The sequence below is a fragment of the Hyperolius riggenbachi genome, chromosome 7 (assembly GCF_040937935.1).
Source record: "Hyperolius riggenbachi isolate aHypRig1 chromosome 7, aHypRig1.pri, whole genome shotgun sequence".
Lineage (NCBI taxonomy): Eukaryota > Metazoa > Chordata > Amphibia > Anura > Hyperoliidae > Hyperolius > Hyperolius riggenbachi.
Window position 1 is genome coordinate 16,601,289 of NC_090652.1, and position 18,055 is coordinate 16,619,343.

General features: G+C 45.5%; 1 protein-coding gene across 1 annotated transcript in view; it reads left to right on the plus strand.

Moving 5' to 3' along the window:
* The window catches only part of LOC137525347 (uncharacterized), a 182,542-nt gene that overhangs the window by 21,350 nt on the left and 143,137 nt on the right, over nt 1–18,055 (plus strand). Inside the window, exon 3 of the mRNA XM_068246402.1 lies at nt 15,457–15,726. Within this exon, the coding sequence (XP_068102503.1) occupies nt 15,457–15,726 (270 nt within the window). The remainder of the gene's footprint in view (nt 1–15,456; nt 15,727–18,055) is intronic.

The window sequence follows — 18,055 nt, forward strand, 5'->3', positions numbered from 1 at the left end:
CTCCACCATGCCGCTGCTCTCTTGCACGGAGAACGCCAGCCCGGAATTCCGTGCCCCACGTGTGTGTGATGATGCTGCGGTGCACGCAGCCGCGTCAGCTCCGCCCACCGACGCGTTTCACGTCCCAATTGGACGTTTCATCAGGGTGTGGTCTTACTAGCAAACGTCACCTCCTATGTAGTGGTTTAGGCTCCGCCCACCGCATCTCCGTTGCCATGCTCACCATTCGTATTTACTGCATAGACTATATGCGGTGCGGCTTGTATACATAACACTCTGTAAGACAGCCTTTCATGTTATTATATTTAGGCAGATCATATCTATACTTGATGTTTTGAGTTCATATGTATGTCATTCTCAAAAACTTTTTCCTTTATAACAATTGAGTTTAGTGGACACGCCACATCTGCACAGTAAACGTCCATAGCGGAGGAAGACCCATGCTGAGTTCAACTCCTTTAATGAGAATCTCAAGAAACAGATTGAGAAAATTCAGGCGGCAATTAAAAAACAGAAACAGAAATTTCAAAAGGATTTAAGTAGATGGGACTCTGATGAGGCCCTAAATCCCATTAACAGAATTAACCAAAAGAAAATTAGAAAGAAGGGAAGAAAGGGATCCACGGGACTGGACAGTCTGGAACCCTCCAGTATAGATACTGATTTGTCAGGTAACAGTAGAAGATCAGTCACTTTTTTAGAGGACGATATGCCACAGAGCAGGGGACGAGGCAGAGGCAGGAGGGGAAGGGGGAGAGGGAGAGGACGAGGCAGAGGCAGGGGAAGAGATCAGAAAGAAGGAAGAGCCATGAGAGAACCAGAAGGGATAGACAATCCGGGCAGAATAACGAGAAGTGTAAGCCAGAAAAATTAGACACTAATGGGAATTTATGTAATGAAGAAGCCAGTAGGAATGTTATTAATTTATCCAATTTCAAACTGGAGGAAAGACACATTTCACTGCTTAAAAAAGGCCTGTCCTTCTCACCAACCATACCAGGTGACATATTTCAGATTTATAAAGATATTTATCTGTTCTTAAGAAAAGTAATTCTGAAACTTACAATGGGACAAAACCCGCAATCAAATGATGATCCAACTTCAGGATATGTGTGTTTGGCACAAGATGAAAGGGAAGCTATTGTGGCCTTGCAATCCCTCCTGGATGAACAGGATGTTCATGGTGTCTTTGGGTCTGCTGACACAGATAACTTTTCCCCAGAAGCTATACCTAATGATCCCACCACACCCCTGACCCCACCACCCATAACTGCCTTACGGCTTAAATCTGTATTTATGCCCCCATTATCCCAAAACAAAAGTGTTCAGGTATTTTTGAACACGGTTGAACAAGAACTTTGGAATTTAAGGTTGTTTCCCCCTAAAAATGAAAAGAACTTAACACCACAGGAACAATTAGCGTTGGAGGAACTCCAAAAGGCCCCCCATCTAGTAATTAAACCCAGTGACAAAGGGGGAAACGTTGTCCTCATGGATGAGGAAAAATATGTGCAGGAGATTCAAAGACAACTAAATGATACCAATACATACCGAAAACTTCGGGACAATCCTTTCCCGTTAATCAAGGAACAGGTCAATAGCCTCGTTGATGAAGGTCTATGTGAAAAAATATTAACCAAGAAAGAGTATGATTATTTGACTGTGACTACCTTTAATGTGCCAACCTTATATATCATCCCTAAGGTGCACAAATCTATGGAAAATCCTCCAGGACGACCAATCGTCTCGGCGATTGGGAGTCCCACTCAGCGTTTGGGACAGTACATAGATAGAAAGGTTTGCCCATTGGTCCAAGCACTACCGTCCTACATACAGGACACACGTGATGTTCTGAGTGTCCTGGCCGGGTTCGAGGTGCCCCCGGGATCCGTCCTTGTCGGGATCGACGTGGAGTCTCTCTACACGTCGATCCCACACGAGGAGGGGCTCCGGGCAATGTCCTTCTTCCTCCGTGAGCGGCATCCCTCTGCAACAGCCCACAATGCATTTATTGTGGAGGCAATGAAATTAATTCTTACTAGGAATTGTTTCGTATTTGAAGGCCAATTTTATCAACAATTACGCGGTACGTCGATGGGGGCGTCGTGTGCACCAGCCTATGCATGTTTACATTTGGGACTCTGGGAACGGGAACAGGTTTATCCCAGCCCAGAGTTCGGTGCACACGTCGCCCTCTGGATTAGATTTATTGACGACGTGTTAATGGTATGGAGAGGTACCGTTGAGGAATTGGAACAATTCATACTTAAATTGAACATCAATACTAAGAATATTCATCTGACCTTCACCTTTGGGAGGGAGATCCCATTTTTGGATCTCTTATTGAAAGTGGAGGGTCAGGCGATAATAACCACATCGTATCGTAAGCCTACGGCTGGCAATACGGTATTACACGCGACCAGCCACCACCCGTCGTCTCTAAAGAAGGGAATCCCATACGGGCAGTTCCTCCGTTTAAGGAGGAATTGCTGCAGGGATGAAGACTTCAGAAATGAAGCACGCAATATGTATCAGCGGTTTCGCGAGCGCGGATACCCGCATTCGGTATTGCGGAATGCTTTGCGGCGGGCTTGGGACCTGGACCGGCAGAAATTGCTGGCCCCTAGGGGGATGCCGCACAAAACGGAGGGAGATGGGCACATGCGCCTCGTGACCGGCTTTGGGGCCCATTGGAACAATCTACGTGAACTATTGAGCAGATTTTGGCCAATACTCACCTCTGATAAAGAAATTGAAAAAATAGTGGGTCCGAGGCCACTCTTAACTGCCAGAAGAGCGCCCAATTTAAAGGATCGGTTGGTGCATAGTGAACTACAAAAGAACCCTGTGACGTGGCTTGACAGTAGGAAGCCCACAGGGATGTTCAAGTGTTCTAAATGTAAGCTATGCCCATATGTTGATCATGCCAATGTGTTCTATGATAGTAGTGGCAACAAAAAGTTTGCCATTAGATCCTTTATAAACTGTGACACTAAAAAGGTAGTTTATATGATACAGTGTCCCTGTGGACTAGGCTATATTGGCAAGACCAAAAGGGCATTGAAGGAGAGGATTCTCGAACATTTTGGAAAGATAACCAAGGGGAAATCGACAGGGGTCATTTATGACCACTATAGAGAATGTCATCAGAACAGCTTGAAGGGAACCACAGTCAAGGGGATTTATAATTTAAAGATATCGAACAGACGTGGTGATTTTGATGAAATACTCTATTGTAAGGAGGCAATGTGGATCTTTAAACTTGGTACAGTGGCACCTAAAGGGTTAAATGCCGAATTAGACCTGTCCCCCTTCCTTAGAGCCAATAGATATTGATATGTTGAACCAACCTTATCATTTGGCATCAAATTGCTGTCCACTGTAGGGCTTGCCCATGATCAGTTGGTGCATATTCTAACTAATTTTGAGAAGAAATGGGTAAAGCATGGGTATGGATGGATCCGCAGTGAATGACTATTGTGCCTTTAAGGACAATATATGCCCAAGTAATAGTCAACCATACTTGGAACTGTCATGTAAATGTACAGCATGAATTGACCTGATAGGCTAATCATGACATCCCTGAACGATGAACTATGCTATGAATTGCATGTATGGACTCTCTTTCCTTGCGGTCTTCCTCCGCTATGGACGTTTACTGTGCAGATGTGGCGTGTCCACTAAACTCAATTGTTATAAAGGAAAAAGTTTTTGAGAATGACATACATATGAACTCAAAACATCAAGTATAGATATGATCTGCCTAAATATAATAACATGAAAGGCTGTCTTACAGAGTGTTATGTATACAAGCCGCACCGCATATAGTCTATGCAGTAAATACGAATGGTGAGCATGGCAACGGAGATGCGGTGGGCGGAGCCTAAACCACTACATAGGAGGTGACGTTTGCTAGTAAGACCACACCCTGATGAAACGTCCAATTGGGACGTGAAACGCGTCGGTGGGCGGAGCTGACGCGGCTGCGTGCACCGCAGCATCATCACACACACGTGGGGCACGGAATTCCGGGCTGGCGTTCTCCGTGCAAGAGAGCAGCGGCATGGTGGAGCTAACAGCATCACGCTCCCAAGCCTGTCAACAGGACTCTGCCACACGGACCAGCGGAAGTTTCCTGGATGAGATACCTACAATTGATATGGGTGAGATCTACCCTTGTTTGCTGTGATCAAGTGGCTGCTAATTCAAGTTCTGATAATACCATGATGAACTGAACCATTTGGAGGAATCCAAGTTAATATAAAGGGGGCCCCCCATATCCAATATCTGGGCACATGTATATGTGGTGAATGAATGCGCGGATGCAAGGATAAGTGCAGCAAAATTGATGTTTCTGGCCAGACACAGTTTTGTTTATATGCTTAACACATTGAATTGTTGCTATCTGGAACGCAGTCAGCGTCATATATGTTATCCGCAGTAACTGTTTTTATGGGGACTATCTGGGGAACAACTGACCTATGGCAAATTGTCTGAGGATCGGTGTCTTTTAACAATTGATACAATAAACGTGACTTGGTATACTTTATGAGGCTGTGTAACCAATCTTCTTTTCAGTTTAGTATATGTTCACAGTTCAGGTTGGCCTCATCTCCACATTTGAGTGAGTAATAAGTCCCAAGCAATTAATGACACTGCTTGTGCATAAAATTGATTACCCATATTTTTAAAGTCAGATATACGATACATATCTGATTGTGACTGTACAGTATATATGATGTGTACACAGGAATCTCTTATATATACTAAATAACATCTATGCTGTAAGTATAAAGCCTGATGTGTAGCCATGTCACTAATAGAGATGGTCAATGAGATGGAAATAATTCTGCATTGATTCTGGTTTATGCAAATGTATGCACTCTCTTTGCTCATGAAATCAAATAATTTGCTATGTTGTTAAAATTTGGTTTGGTGACTACGAATTAAAGGCTACCTGAGACGGATGAAAAGAAAAGTGTTATACATACCTGGGGCTTCCTCCAGCTCCCTTCAGGCCAATCAGTCCCTCGCTGTCCTCCTCCACCACCTGGATCTTCTGCTAGGAGTCCCCGTAATTCAGCCAGTTAGCGCAGTCCGGCCACTTGCCGCTTCCACAGCCAGGAGCATTCTGCACCTGTGCAATTCGTGCTGCGCAGGTGTAGTACGCTCCTGGCGGCGGAGTGTGTGCATGCGCACTACGCCAGACTGGCTCAAGTACCTGGACTCATAGCAGAAGATCCAGGTGGCGGAGGAGGACAGCAAGGAAATGATTAGCCTGAAGGGGGCTGGAGGAAGCCCCAGGTATGTATAAAACTTTAATTTCATCTCTCAGGTTTACTTTTACACAGTAGTACTATACATATGCACTCCCCACAGAGCTTCAGGGAATCCACTGAGAATGTTGTGCACATTGAACACAGAGGTGTTGTCTATCACCCATAAACATGGTTCAGATTGTGCATGAAGAATGTGTAATAGAGGAAGAATCTCCTCATTCCCCTGCAGAGTACCTGCACATCACTCTTACATGTACCCACAGTCACATTGCCTAGTACAGGGCTTTTCAACCTTTTCACTAACTGTACCACTTGTATTGCCTGAAAAATTTCATGTACCACCAGTATGCTTGCGCAGTAGATCTAACCTGATCAGGCTCAGCTGTCTCAACCGGACCCCGAGCGGAAAGTCGCTGCTGTGCATGTGCTCGCACAGAGAAGGAGATCTTCGGGGGTTCCCGGAGGCTTCCCCCTCACGAGGTAAGTACCTCCCAGGGGCACTTTTTTCTTACAGGTACACTTTAAGAAAAGAAGGGCATATGGGAGGGGAATTGCAGGAGGCATTGGTGGGGAAAAGGATTCAATTTATATTGATAGCCTACAGATTGCCATTACTGGCAATCTGCAGGTAGACAGCCAATATCGGTAGCCTCCCCCCCCCCCCTCCTCCAGAGAGCTGGGCAGTGACTCACCACAAAGTTTGGTTCTCCCTTGCTCGCTCCTTGCAATGCTGCCCTGCGGAATAGTTCAGACCTCAGATCAGTGGTAATCTGGCCGCAGTGCAGAGATAGCCAGGTGAACGGTGCACAGTGTTGGCACGTATGCTTCAAATACAATAAAGTGATTACACTGTTCACTTCCAGTATTTTAAGTATACTACTTCTGTATTTGAAGTATACCTGCCGTCATTGTGCACCATTCGCCTGGCTGTCTCCGTATGTAGCAGGGCAGCACAGCAAGGAGCAAGACAGGACCAGGACAAGCGGCAGGCAGGCAAACAATTAAGTGACAGGCAAGCTTGGAGTGTACCACCTGGCCAACAGCAAAGTACCACTAGTGGTAAGCGTACCACAGGTTAAAAAGCCCTGGCCTAGGGCCTGATAGATTTTTGTTCCGGTCTGTACTTTTTACAAGTATTCTTACAAAGGACTAGTTTTAGTCTATGACTAAAGGGAATAAATATGGCAGTCTCCATGTCCTTATCACTTAAATTGTCTTTTAAAATTCCTAAGCGTTGGCAGTTAAGAGACGAATTTCATGTTACATACTTTCAATCAACAAGATTGTAATATGCAAATTAGAGGAGTCGAGGAGTCGGTGGAATCCTAAACTGAGGAGTCAGAGTTGGTGGATTTTTGTGCCGACTCCACAGCCCTGATAAAAAGAAAATAAAAAAGAATTAAAATAAATGAAATGGAGAATAAAAATTAGATAAAAAGAACACTGAAACTTTCTAATCAAATAAAATTCAAATCAAAATATATTTTAAAAAAATAAATTATATCAAATTTTAACTACTTGCCGACCGCCGTATAGACAAATGGCGGCCGGGAAGCAGACGCCGCAAGGACCGCCGTATTGACAAAATGCGGCGGTCCTTGTTTGGGCATGGGCGGAGCGATCGCGTCATCCGTGACGCGATCCTCCGCCTGTCGCCGCTCACTCGCCGCAACATCCCGCCAGCCATACGGAAGCGCCGGCGGGATGTTAACCCGACGATCGCCGCATACAAAGTGTATAATACACTTTGTAATGTTTACAAAGTGTATTATACAGGCTGCCTCCTGCCCTGGTGGTCCCAGTGTCCGAGGGACCACCAGGGCAGGCTGCAGCCACCCTAGTCTGCACCAAGCACACTGATTTTCTCCCCCCCCCCCCGCCCCAGATCGCCCACAGCACCCATCAGACCCCCCTTGCCCACCCCCCAGACCCCTGTTTGCACCCAATCACCCCCCTAATCACCCATCAATCACTCCCTGTCACTATCTGTCAACGCTATTTTTTTTTATACCCCCCCCCCCTGCCCCCTGCTCCCTCCTGATCACCCCCCCACCCCCCAGATTCTCCCCAGACCCCCCCCCCATGTACTGTATGCATCTATCCCCCCTGATCACCTGTCAATCACCTGTCAATCACCCATCAATCACCCCCTGTCACTGCCACCCATCAATCGGCCCCTAACCTGCCCCTTGCGGGCAATCTGATCACCCCCCCACACCAATAGATCGCCCGCAGATCCGACATCAGATCACCTCCCAAATCCATTGTTTACATCTATTCTCTCCTCTAAACACACACTAATTACCCATCAATCACCCATCAATCACCCCCTATCACCGCCTGTCACTTTTACCTATCAGATCAGACCCTAATCTGCCCCTTGCGGGCACCCAATCACCCGCCCACACGCTCAGATTGCCCTCAGACCCCCCCTTATCTATTCACCAGTGCATTCATTACATCTGTTCTTCCCTGTAATAACCCACTGATCACCTGTCAATCACCTGCCAATCACCTATCACCCATCAATCACCCCCTGTCACTGCCACCCATCAATCAGCCCCTAACCTGCCCCTTGCGGGCAATCTGATCACCCACCCACACCATTAGATCGCCCGCAAACCCGCCGTCAGATTACCTCCCAAATGTATTGTTTACATCTGTTATCTTCTCTAAACACCCACTAATTACCCATCAATCACCCATCAATCACCCCCTATCACTGTTACCTATCAGATCAGACCCTAATCTGCCCCTTGCGGGCACCCAATCACCCGCCTACACGCTCAGATTACCCTCAGACCCCCCCCCTTATCAATTCGCCAGGGCATTATTTACATCTATCCTTCCCTGTAATAACCCACTGATCACCTGTCAATCACCTGCCAATCACCTATCACCCATCAATCACCCCCTGTCACTGCCACCCAACAATCAGCCCCTAACCTGCCCCTTGCGGGCAATCTGATTACCCACCCACACCAATAGATCGCCCGCAGATCCGACATCAGATCACCACCCAAGCGCAGCGTTTACTCTCCTCTAAACACCCACTAATTACTCATCAATCACCCATCAATCACCCCCTATCACCACCTGTCACTGTTACCCATCAGATCAGACCCTAATCTGCCCCTTGCGGGCACCCAATCACCCGCCTACACGCTCAGATTACCCTCAGACCCCCCCTTATCAATTTGCCAGTGCAATATTTACATCTGTTCTCCCCTGTAATAACCCACTGATTACCTGTCAATCACCTATCAATAACCCATCAATCACCCCCTGTCACTGCCACCCATCAATCACCCGCTGTCACTGCCACCCATCAATCAGCCCCTAACCTGCCCCTTGCGGGCAATCTGATCACCCACCCACACCAATAGATCGCTCGCAGATCCGACGTCCGATCACCTCCCAAGTGCAGTGTTTACATCTGTTCTCTACCCTAAACACCCACTAATTACCCATCAATCACCCCCTGTCACTTCTACCTATCAGATTAGACCCCTATCTGCCCCTAGGGCACTCAATCACCCGCCCACACCCTCAGAATGCCCTCAGACCCCAGCCCTGATCACCTCGCCAGTGCATTGCTTGCATCTATTCCCCCCTCTAATCACACCTTGAGACACCCATCAATCACCTCCTGTCACCCCCTAGCACACCTACCCATCAGATCAGGCCCTAATTTGCCCCGTGTGGGCTCCTGATCACTCGGCCAAACCCTCAGATCCCCCTCAGACCCCCTTCCGATCACCTCCCCAGTGCATTGATTGCATCTATTTTCCCCTCTAACCACCCCCCGAGACACCCATCAATCACCTCCTGTCACCCCCCCTAGCACTCCTATCCATCAGATCAGGCCCAATACAACCTGTCATCTAAAAGGCCACCCTGCTTATGACCGGTTCCACAAAATTCGCCCCCTCATAGACCACCTGTCATCAAAATTTGCAGATGCTTATACCCCTGAACAGTCATTTTGAGACATTTGGTTTCCAGACTACTCACGGTTTTGGGCCCGTAAAATGCCAGGGCGGTATAGGAACCCCACAAGTGTCCCCATTTTAGAAAAAAAGACACCCCAAGGTATTCTGTTAGGTGTATGACGAGTTCATAGAAGATTTTATTTTTTGTCAAAAGTTAGCGGAAATTGATTTTTATTGGTTTTTTTCCACAAAGTGTCACTTTCCGCTAACTTTTGACAAAAAATAAAATCTTCTATGAACTCGTCATACACCTAACAGAATACCTTGGGGTGTCTTCTTTCTAAAATGGGGTCACTTGTGGGGTTCCTATACTGCCCTGGCATTTTAGGGGCCCTAAACCGCGAGGAGTAGTCTAGAAAACAAATCTCAAAATGACCTGTGAATAGGACGTTGGGCCCCTTAGCGCACCTAGGCTGCAAAAAAGTGTCACACATGTGGTGCCGCCGTACTCAGGAAAAGTAGTATAATGTGTTTTGGGGTGTATTTTTACACATACCCATGCTGGGTGGGAGAAATTTCTATGTAAATGGACAATTGTGTGTAAAAAAATCAAACAATTGTCATTTACAGAGATATTTCTCCCACTTAGCATGGGTATGTGTAAAAATACACCCCAAAACGCATTATACTACTTCTCCTGAGTACGGCGGTACCACATGTGTGGCACTTTTTTACACCCTAAGTACGCTAAGGGGCCCAAAGTCCAATGAGTACCTTTAGGATTTCACAGGTCATTTTGCGACATTTGGTTTCAAGACTACTCCTCACGGTTTAGGGCCCCTAAAATGCCAGGGCAGTATAGGAACCCCACAAATGACCCCATTCTAGAAAGAAGACACCCAAAGGTATTCCGTACGGAGTATGGTGAGTTCATAGAAGATTTTATTTTTTGTCACAAGTTAGCGGAAAATGACACTTTGTGAAAAAAAACTATTAAAATCAATTTCCGCTAACTTGTGACAAAAAAATAAAAACTTCTATGAACTCACCATACTCCTAACGGAATACCTTGGGGTGTCTTCTTTCTAAAATGGGGTCATTAGTGGGGTTCCTATACTGCCCTGGCATTTTAGGGGCCCTAAACCGCGAGGAGTAGTCTTGAAACAAAAATGACCTGTGAAATCCTAAAGGTACTCATTGGACTTTGGGCCCCTTAGTGCAGTTAGGGTGCAAAAAAGTGCCACACATGTGGTATCGCCGTACTCGGGAGAAGTAGTATAATGTGTTTTGGGGTGTATTTTTACACATACCCATGCTGGGTGGGAGAAATACCTCTGTAAATGACAATCTTTTGATTTTTTTACACACAATTGTCCATTTACAGAGGTATTTCTCCCACCCAGCATGGGTATGTGTAAAAATACACCCCAAAACACATTGTACTACTTCTCCCGAGTATGGCGATACCACATGTGTGGCACTTTTTTGCACCCTAACTGCGCTAAAGGGCCCAAAGTCCAATGAGTACCTTTAGGATTTCACAGGTCATTTTGAGAAATTTCGTTTCAAGACTACTCCTCACGGTTTAGGGCCCCTAAAATGCCAGGGCAGTATAGGAACCCCACAAATGACCCCATTTTAGAAAGAAGACACCCCAAGGTATTCCGTTAGTAGTATGGCGAGTTCATAGAAGATTTTATTTTTTGTCACAAGTTAGCGGAAATTGATTTTAATTGTGTTTTTTCACAAAGTGTCATTTTCCGCTAACTTTTGACAAAAAATAAAATCTTCTATGAACTCACCATACTCCTAACGGAATACCTTGGGGTGTCTTCTTTCTAAAATGGGGTCATTTGTGGGGTTCCTATACTGCCCTGGCATTTTAGGGGCCCTAAACCGTGAGGAGTAGTCTTGAAACGAAATTTCTCAAAATGACCTGTGAAATCCTAAAGGTACTCATTGGACTTTGGACCCTTTAGCGCAGTTAGGGTGCAAAAAAGTGCCACACATGTGGTATCGCCGTACTCAGGAGAAGTAGTATAATGTGTTTTGTGGTGTATTTTTACACATACCCATGCTGAGTGGGAGAAAGATCTCTGTAAATGGACAATTGTGTGTAAAAAAAATTAACAAATTGTCATTTACAGAGATATTTCTCCCACCCAGCATGGGTATGTGTAAAAATACACCCCAAAACACATTATACTACTTCTCCTGAGTACGGCAATACCACATGTGTGGCACTTTTTTGCAGCCTAACTGCGCTAAGGGGTCCAAAGTCCAATGAGCACCTTTAGGCTTTACAGGGGTGCTTACAATTTAGCACCCCCCAAAATGTCAGGACAGTAAACACACCCCACAAATGACCCCATTTTGGAAAGTAGACCCTTCAAGGTATTCAGAGAGGGGCATGGTGAGTCCGTGGCAGATTTCATTTTTTTTTTGTCGCAAGTTAGAAGAAATGGAAACTTTTTTTTTTTTTCTCACAAAGTGTCATTTTCCGCTTACTTGCGACAAAAAAATAATATCTTCTATGAACTCACTATGCCTCTCAGTGAATACTTTGGGATGTCTTCTTTCCAAAATGGGGTCATTTGGGGGGTATTTATACTATCCTGGAATTCTAGCCCCTCATGAAACATGACAGGGGGTCAGAAAAGTCAGAGATGCTTGAAAATGGGAAAATTCACTTTTTGCACCATAGTTTGTAAACGCTATAACTTTTACCCAAACCAATAAATATACACTGAATGGTTTTTTTTTAATCAAACACATGTTTGTCCACATTTTTCGCGCTGCATGTATACAGAAATTTTACTTTATTTGAAAAATGTCAGCACAGAAAGTTAAAAAAATCATTTTTTGCCAAAATTCATGTCTTTTTTGATGAATATAATAAAAAGTAAAAATCGCAGGAGCAATCAAATAGCACCAAAAGAAAGCTTTATTAGTGACAAGAAAAGGAGCCAAAATTCATTTACGTGGTAGGTTGTATGAGCGAGCAATAAACCGTGAAAGCTGCAGTGGTCTGAATGGAAAAAAAGTGGCCGGTCCTTAAGGGGTAGAAAGCCCTAGGTCCTCAAGTGGTTAAATAAAAGATATAAAAAAATAAATAATAAAATAAAAAGATAAACAGACTACAGTAAAGCCCCCCCCACACACACACACACACACAAACACACACAACAGCAGTCTAATATGCAGCACAATTATCAAACAACTTTTGTTGTGAAACAAGTTGAACAACCCAGAAAAAAAATTGCATGCTATTGGTCAAAAAACTGATAAACCGTCAATCCAATGTTTGACCCACACCATAAAATTTCTTGCCAGATTTGCTTGGCTGATCAAATATTTCCAGCATGTCTGATCTGAAGATCGATTTTTTTTTAGCGATTTTCTGAGCGATTTCCATCTGTTTCGACAGAAATCGGTCAGAAAATCGCTTAAAAAAAATCAATTGATCTTCAGATTGGACATGCTGTAAATATTCGACCGGGCAGGCAAATCTGTCAAAAAATTGTATGGTGTGGATCTAGCACAACAATTGGATTGACGGCTTATCAGTCTTATCAGTTCTTTGAACAATAGCATGCAACTTTTTTTCGTTGTTCAACTTGTTTCACAACAAAAGTTGTTTGATAATTATACTGCATAAAAGACAGCAGTTGAGTGTGTGTATGGGGGCTTAAAGGACAACTGAAGTGAGAGGGATATGGAGGCGCCATATTTATTTCCATCTCAGCAATGCCAGTTGCCAGGCCCTCCTGCTGATCCTCTGCCTCTAATACTATTAGCCATAGCCCCTGAACAAGCATGCAGCAGATCAGGTGTTTCTGACATTGTCAGATCTGACAAGACTAGCTGCATGCTTGTTTCTGGTTTGATTCAGATACTACTGCAGAGAAATAGACCAGCAGGGCTTCCAGGCAACTGGTATTGATTAAAAGGAAATAAATATGGCAGCCGCCGTATACCTCATATTTCCGCTCCCTTTTAACGCTCACTCACTATCACTGACTACACTCTAAAACAAACCACCTTCCTCACTCACTAGTCACTCACTACACCAGGGCCAGATTAAAGCCCAGGTCACATAGGTCATGGCCTAGGGCGCCACAGGAGCAAAGGCAGTTGGGCAGTGGGCTGTTACTGTGCAGTTAGCAATTGAATTTTCAGTTGCAAGCTTGCAGTGCAGGGAGAGATCGGGTGAGCGTGTGACTGCAGAACTCTCCTGCTGTTGCCTGTGGCTGGCTGTGTAGTGTGTTTGGCTGCTTGCCAGACCTGGTCTGTGGCTGCCCGCCTTGCTTCATTGTTTCAGTACTTCACAATAGCTGCGGGCAACCGGAACTGCCTGGTCTTGTGGGCATAGCGTCACTCGCCAGATGTTTCCCACCTCCCTCCTCCATATAGCAGCACCGCCAGTCACTCACCCCTCCGCTCTCCTCCAGCGCCAAAGCTTCCTCTTCCCCTCCTCAATCATCAGCTACCGCTGTGCATCTCTTTCTGCTTCTGGTGTTTCCTATCATAATTCACCAGTAATGTGCCGACAAGCCACAGGTGAGAGATGCGGGCTGTAGAATGAGATGCACAGTGGTGGCTAATGATGGGAATGAGGGAAAGAGGAAGTTTTGGTGCTGGAGGCAGGAGGAGAGGTGAGTGACTGGTGGTGCTGCTGTGGGGGTAGCTGTTGCGTAATGGGGATGGGACTATCAAGCTACCTAAGCTTTTAGGGGCGAGGGAGGGGAAACATCTGGCCATCTATACTACAAGGGGGGGGGGGTGCATCTGGCTACCTGTGCTGCAAGTGGGGGAGTGTCTGGCTTCCTGTCTTGCTGTGGGATGGGGGAGCAGTTGGCTAACTATACTGAAGAGGGGGGTTATCTGCCTTCCAATACTGAAGAGAATGGGAGAGGGGATGTTGGAGAAGATGCTGTTGGTCAGGGGGCGGCTGGTGACAGTACAGATCCATCCCTGCACTACACTACAATCTGCCTCTGCTCTCTGTCACACTACAGCACACCTCTCTCACTGTCACTAGGCCTCTCTACACTCACATCTGACTTTCTGCTGTATCACACTAACTTCAGAAAACTCCTCCTTCTCACTCACTAGTGCACTACAATCTGTCTGTCTACTCACTCCTCACTCACTCACTATCTCAACTCACCAGATTCTGTCACACAACCCAATCCACACACAACTGATTATCTGCAGCACAATGCAGCGCACTGTCTCCCTCAATATCCTCCTCCTCACTGAACCCACACAATGGCTGACAGTCTCACCTCTCTTATATACAAGAGGGGAGGGATAGCCTGTGATAGGTAGCTAGGATCTGGTTGCTAGGGCCTATAATTGCTCCAGATTGGTAGAGAATCCGATTGGCCGGATAATGCTGCTATATTCAATGTAAGCTATAATTGTGGATGTACGCATAACTTGCACATTTCTGCATGTAATCCGCAGTACACTGATTGGCCTGAGATGACCGTGGTGTTCCGCTTTCCACAGTAATTTTCTGAAATTGTTACTCCAATCACAGGACTGGGAAATACTCGCTAGTATTGCACCAATCAGAGAGTGCGGAGGCATCCCGCGGGATTCCCATTTCCACAGAAATATTCTGCATTCTCTGATTGGTCCGATGCTTCTGAGCTCAGTGATTGGCTGACATTTCCGAGTTGCTGTAATGCGGCATTCTGACATTGGGCTCTATTCACAAAACTTCTCATACATGACTTATCACCTCATTTATAAAAATAACCTTTCAGCACATTTACAAGCAAAATAATCACTCAAAGTAAGTTGTTTCTGATTAACTTTATTTCAATATTACTTTTCTTACCTTAATTATATTATGTTTTTGCTCTTTGGAAGCCTAAAAATGTAACATAGACGAGGTGGAAACAGGAAAACATGTGACAATCCTTTTTGAATTATTTTTCGTGCAAGCCAAAGTTGTAGTCATGCGATTGGCCGCCTGTAATGAGCTCCACCTTCTGCAGTTCTCAGTCAGGCTGATAACTTGTGATGGTCAGTGACATGCCCATAACTCTGAGATGGTGCAAACTGTATGCTAATTTTATGCAAAGCTATGCAACTGCTGCCTCTGGTCCATTTCCAGTCTGCACAAACTTTGCCTCAACTTGGAATTATCAGCAGCTCACTGACCATCCCTAATGATAATTGTTCCTCCCCTCAGAATTCTCTAACAGGAAGTGATGATGTTTCTCTATTTGCAGCGCAGAGTCCCGGCATCAGGAACCTCTCAGAGACTCGACTCTCTGTATCCACAGACTGTACAACGGATGATGATGTCACTGGACAAAAGTCTCCTGCAGATATCTTGGTTACCCCAAATATTACCCCAGACCCCCCTCACCTGTATAATCCTGAGGGGCCTCATACCCAGCACAGCTCTCCCCCTGCTGGAGGGTCTCATTCCTGTGCCACACGTGGGAAATGTTTTGTGAGGAAATCAAGTCTTGTCATACGCAAGAGAATTCACACTGGTGAGAAGCCGTATTCATGTGCTGAGTGTGGGAAATGTTTTGTTCGGAAAGCAGAGCTCTTCATCCATGAGAGATCTCACACTGGTGAGAAGCCGTATTCATGTGCTGAGTGTGGGAAATGTTTTTTACAGAAATCAGACCTTGTCAGGCATGAGAGATCTCACACTGGTGAGAAGCCCTATTCATGTACTGAGTGTGGGAAATGTTTTGTACAGAAATCAGACCTTATCAGTCATGAGAGATTTCACACTGGTGAGAAGCCGCATTCATGTGCTGAGTGTGGGAAATGTTTTGTACAGAAATCAGACCTTGTCAGGCATGAGAGATCTCACGCTGGTGAGAAGCTGTATTCATGTGCTGAGTGTGGGAAATGTTTTGTACAGAAATCAACTCTTGTCAGTCATGCGAGAACTCACACTGGTGAAAAGCCGTATTCATGTGCTGAGTGTGGGAAATGTTTTGTACGGAAATCATATCTTGTCCTCCATGAGAGAACTCACACTGGTGAGAAGCTATATTCATGTGCTAAGTGTGGGAAATGTTTTGTTCAGAAATCAGCCTTTATCAGTCATGAGAGATTTCACACTGGTGAGAAGCCGTATTCGTGTGCTGAGTGTGGGAAATGTTTTGTACAGAAATCAGACCTTGTCAGGCATGAGAGATCTCACACTGGTGAGAAGCTGTATTCATGTGCTGAGTGTGGGAAATGTTTTGTACAGAAATCAACTCTTGTCAGTCATGAGAGAACTCACACTGGTGAGAAGCCGTATTCATGTGCTGATTGTGGGAAATGTTTTGTACAGAAATCATATCTTGTCGTCCATGAGAGATCTCACACTGGAGAGAAGCTGTATTCATGTGCTAAGTGTGGGAAATGTTTTGTACAGAAATCAGACCTTATCAGTCATGAGAGATTTCACACTGGTGAGAAGCTTTATTCATGTGCTGAGTGTGGGAAATGTTTTGTACAGAAATCAACACTTGTCAGTCATGAGAGAACTCATGCTGGTGAGAAGCCGTATTCATGTGCTGAGTGTGGGAAATGTTTTGTACGGAAATCATATCTTGTCCTCCATGAGAGAACTCACACTGGTGAGAAGCTGTATTCATGTGCTGAGTGTGGGAAATGTTTTGTACAGAAATCAAATCTTCTCAGACATGAGAAATCTCACACAGCTGGTAAGTAAGAGTCAGTGAAACATAACTTCACCTTTAGTGAGCCTGAACTGGCCACAGCACACTGCTCTCCATCTCCCCAACAAAGCTGGAAGTAGGGAGTATGGAGAGTGGAGTGCAGCGGCCAATAACAGGCTTGTTCAGTTCCGCTTATCCCTCTCACATCGCTGGGGAGAAGTAGTGATGGTCAAGTCGATGCAAATAACTTCGAGTTGATGCAAATGTATGCAGCTTGAAAATTAACCAATCAATTCCTGCTGAGGTAAAGTCTGGTTCATTTTCAAACTGAATAAATTTGCATAACAATTTGCATGAATGTGCATCAACTTGAAGTTATTTGCATCTACTTGACCATCACTGGTGAGAAGCTCTATTACTGCACTGAGTGTGGGAAATGTTTTGGTTGTGGTTTATTTCTTGCTAGACGCACCTGGCAGCATATTATACAGAGTCCCGGGGCTCTTTCATGCTACTCAGCGCATTGGTTTGTAAAGCAAGTCCCTGAGCTGAGGTGGGATGATGGGATAAACATGGCTACATATAGTACTAAGCCTGATTAGTAATTGGTTTTGTTCATCTTCTATTTATTCCATTGCAAGTGGTAAAGATGTAATTGAAAATAAAGCACAAGTCAGATCCGTACCCCTCTGGGTCCTCCCCAGGCCCCCCACATCCTTTTCCCGACCAGCGATCCAGCGCTGCACCCTCTAGAACAGCTATACTCAACCGGGGATCTATGTCAATTTGACACTTCCGTGGGATTCAACAGTCCCACTTTCCTGATTTCTGTGGGGCAAAATAGTCCCGCTTTGGCATATGGCTGCAGCAGCGGAAAGATTCCTTCATGCTGCTGCGAGGGATGTGGTGGATGGATCTGTAAAGCAGCCGCATCACCTGAAGCCCGGTCTATAGTTCCGGCACGCGCGGGAGTTCAAACAGAATCCCTGCTTCAAGGAGGAGGGAAGGACGTCAGATGGTAAGTATGGGTTTTTTTTCCCTGCGCTGACACCAACGACCAAAGCAGCCACAGAGAGGGGGGACAATGCAGCCACAGAAAGGGGGGGGGGGGCAATGCAGCCACAGAAAGGGGAGGCAATGCAGCCACAGAAAGGGGGGACAATGCAGCTACAGAAAGGGAGGACAAAGCAGCCAC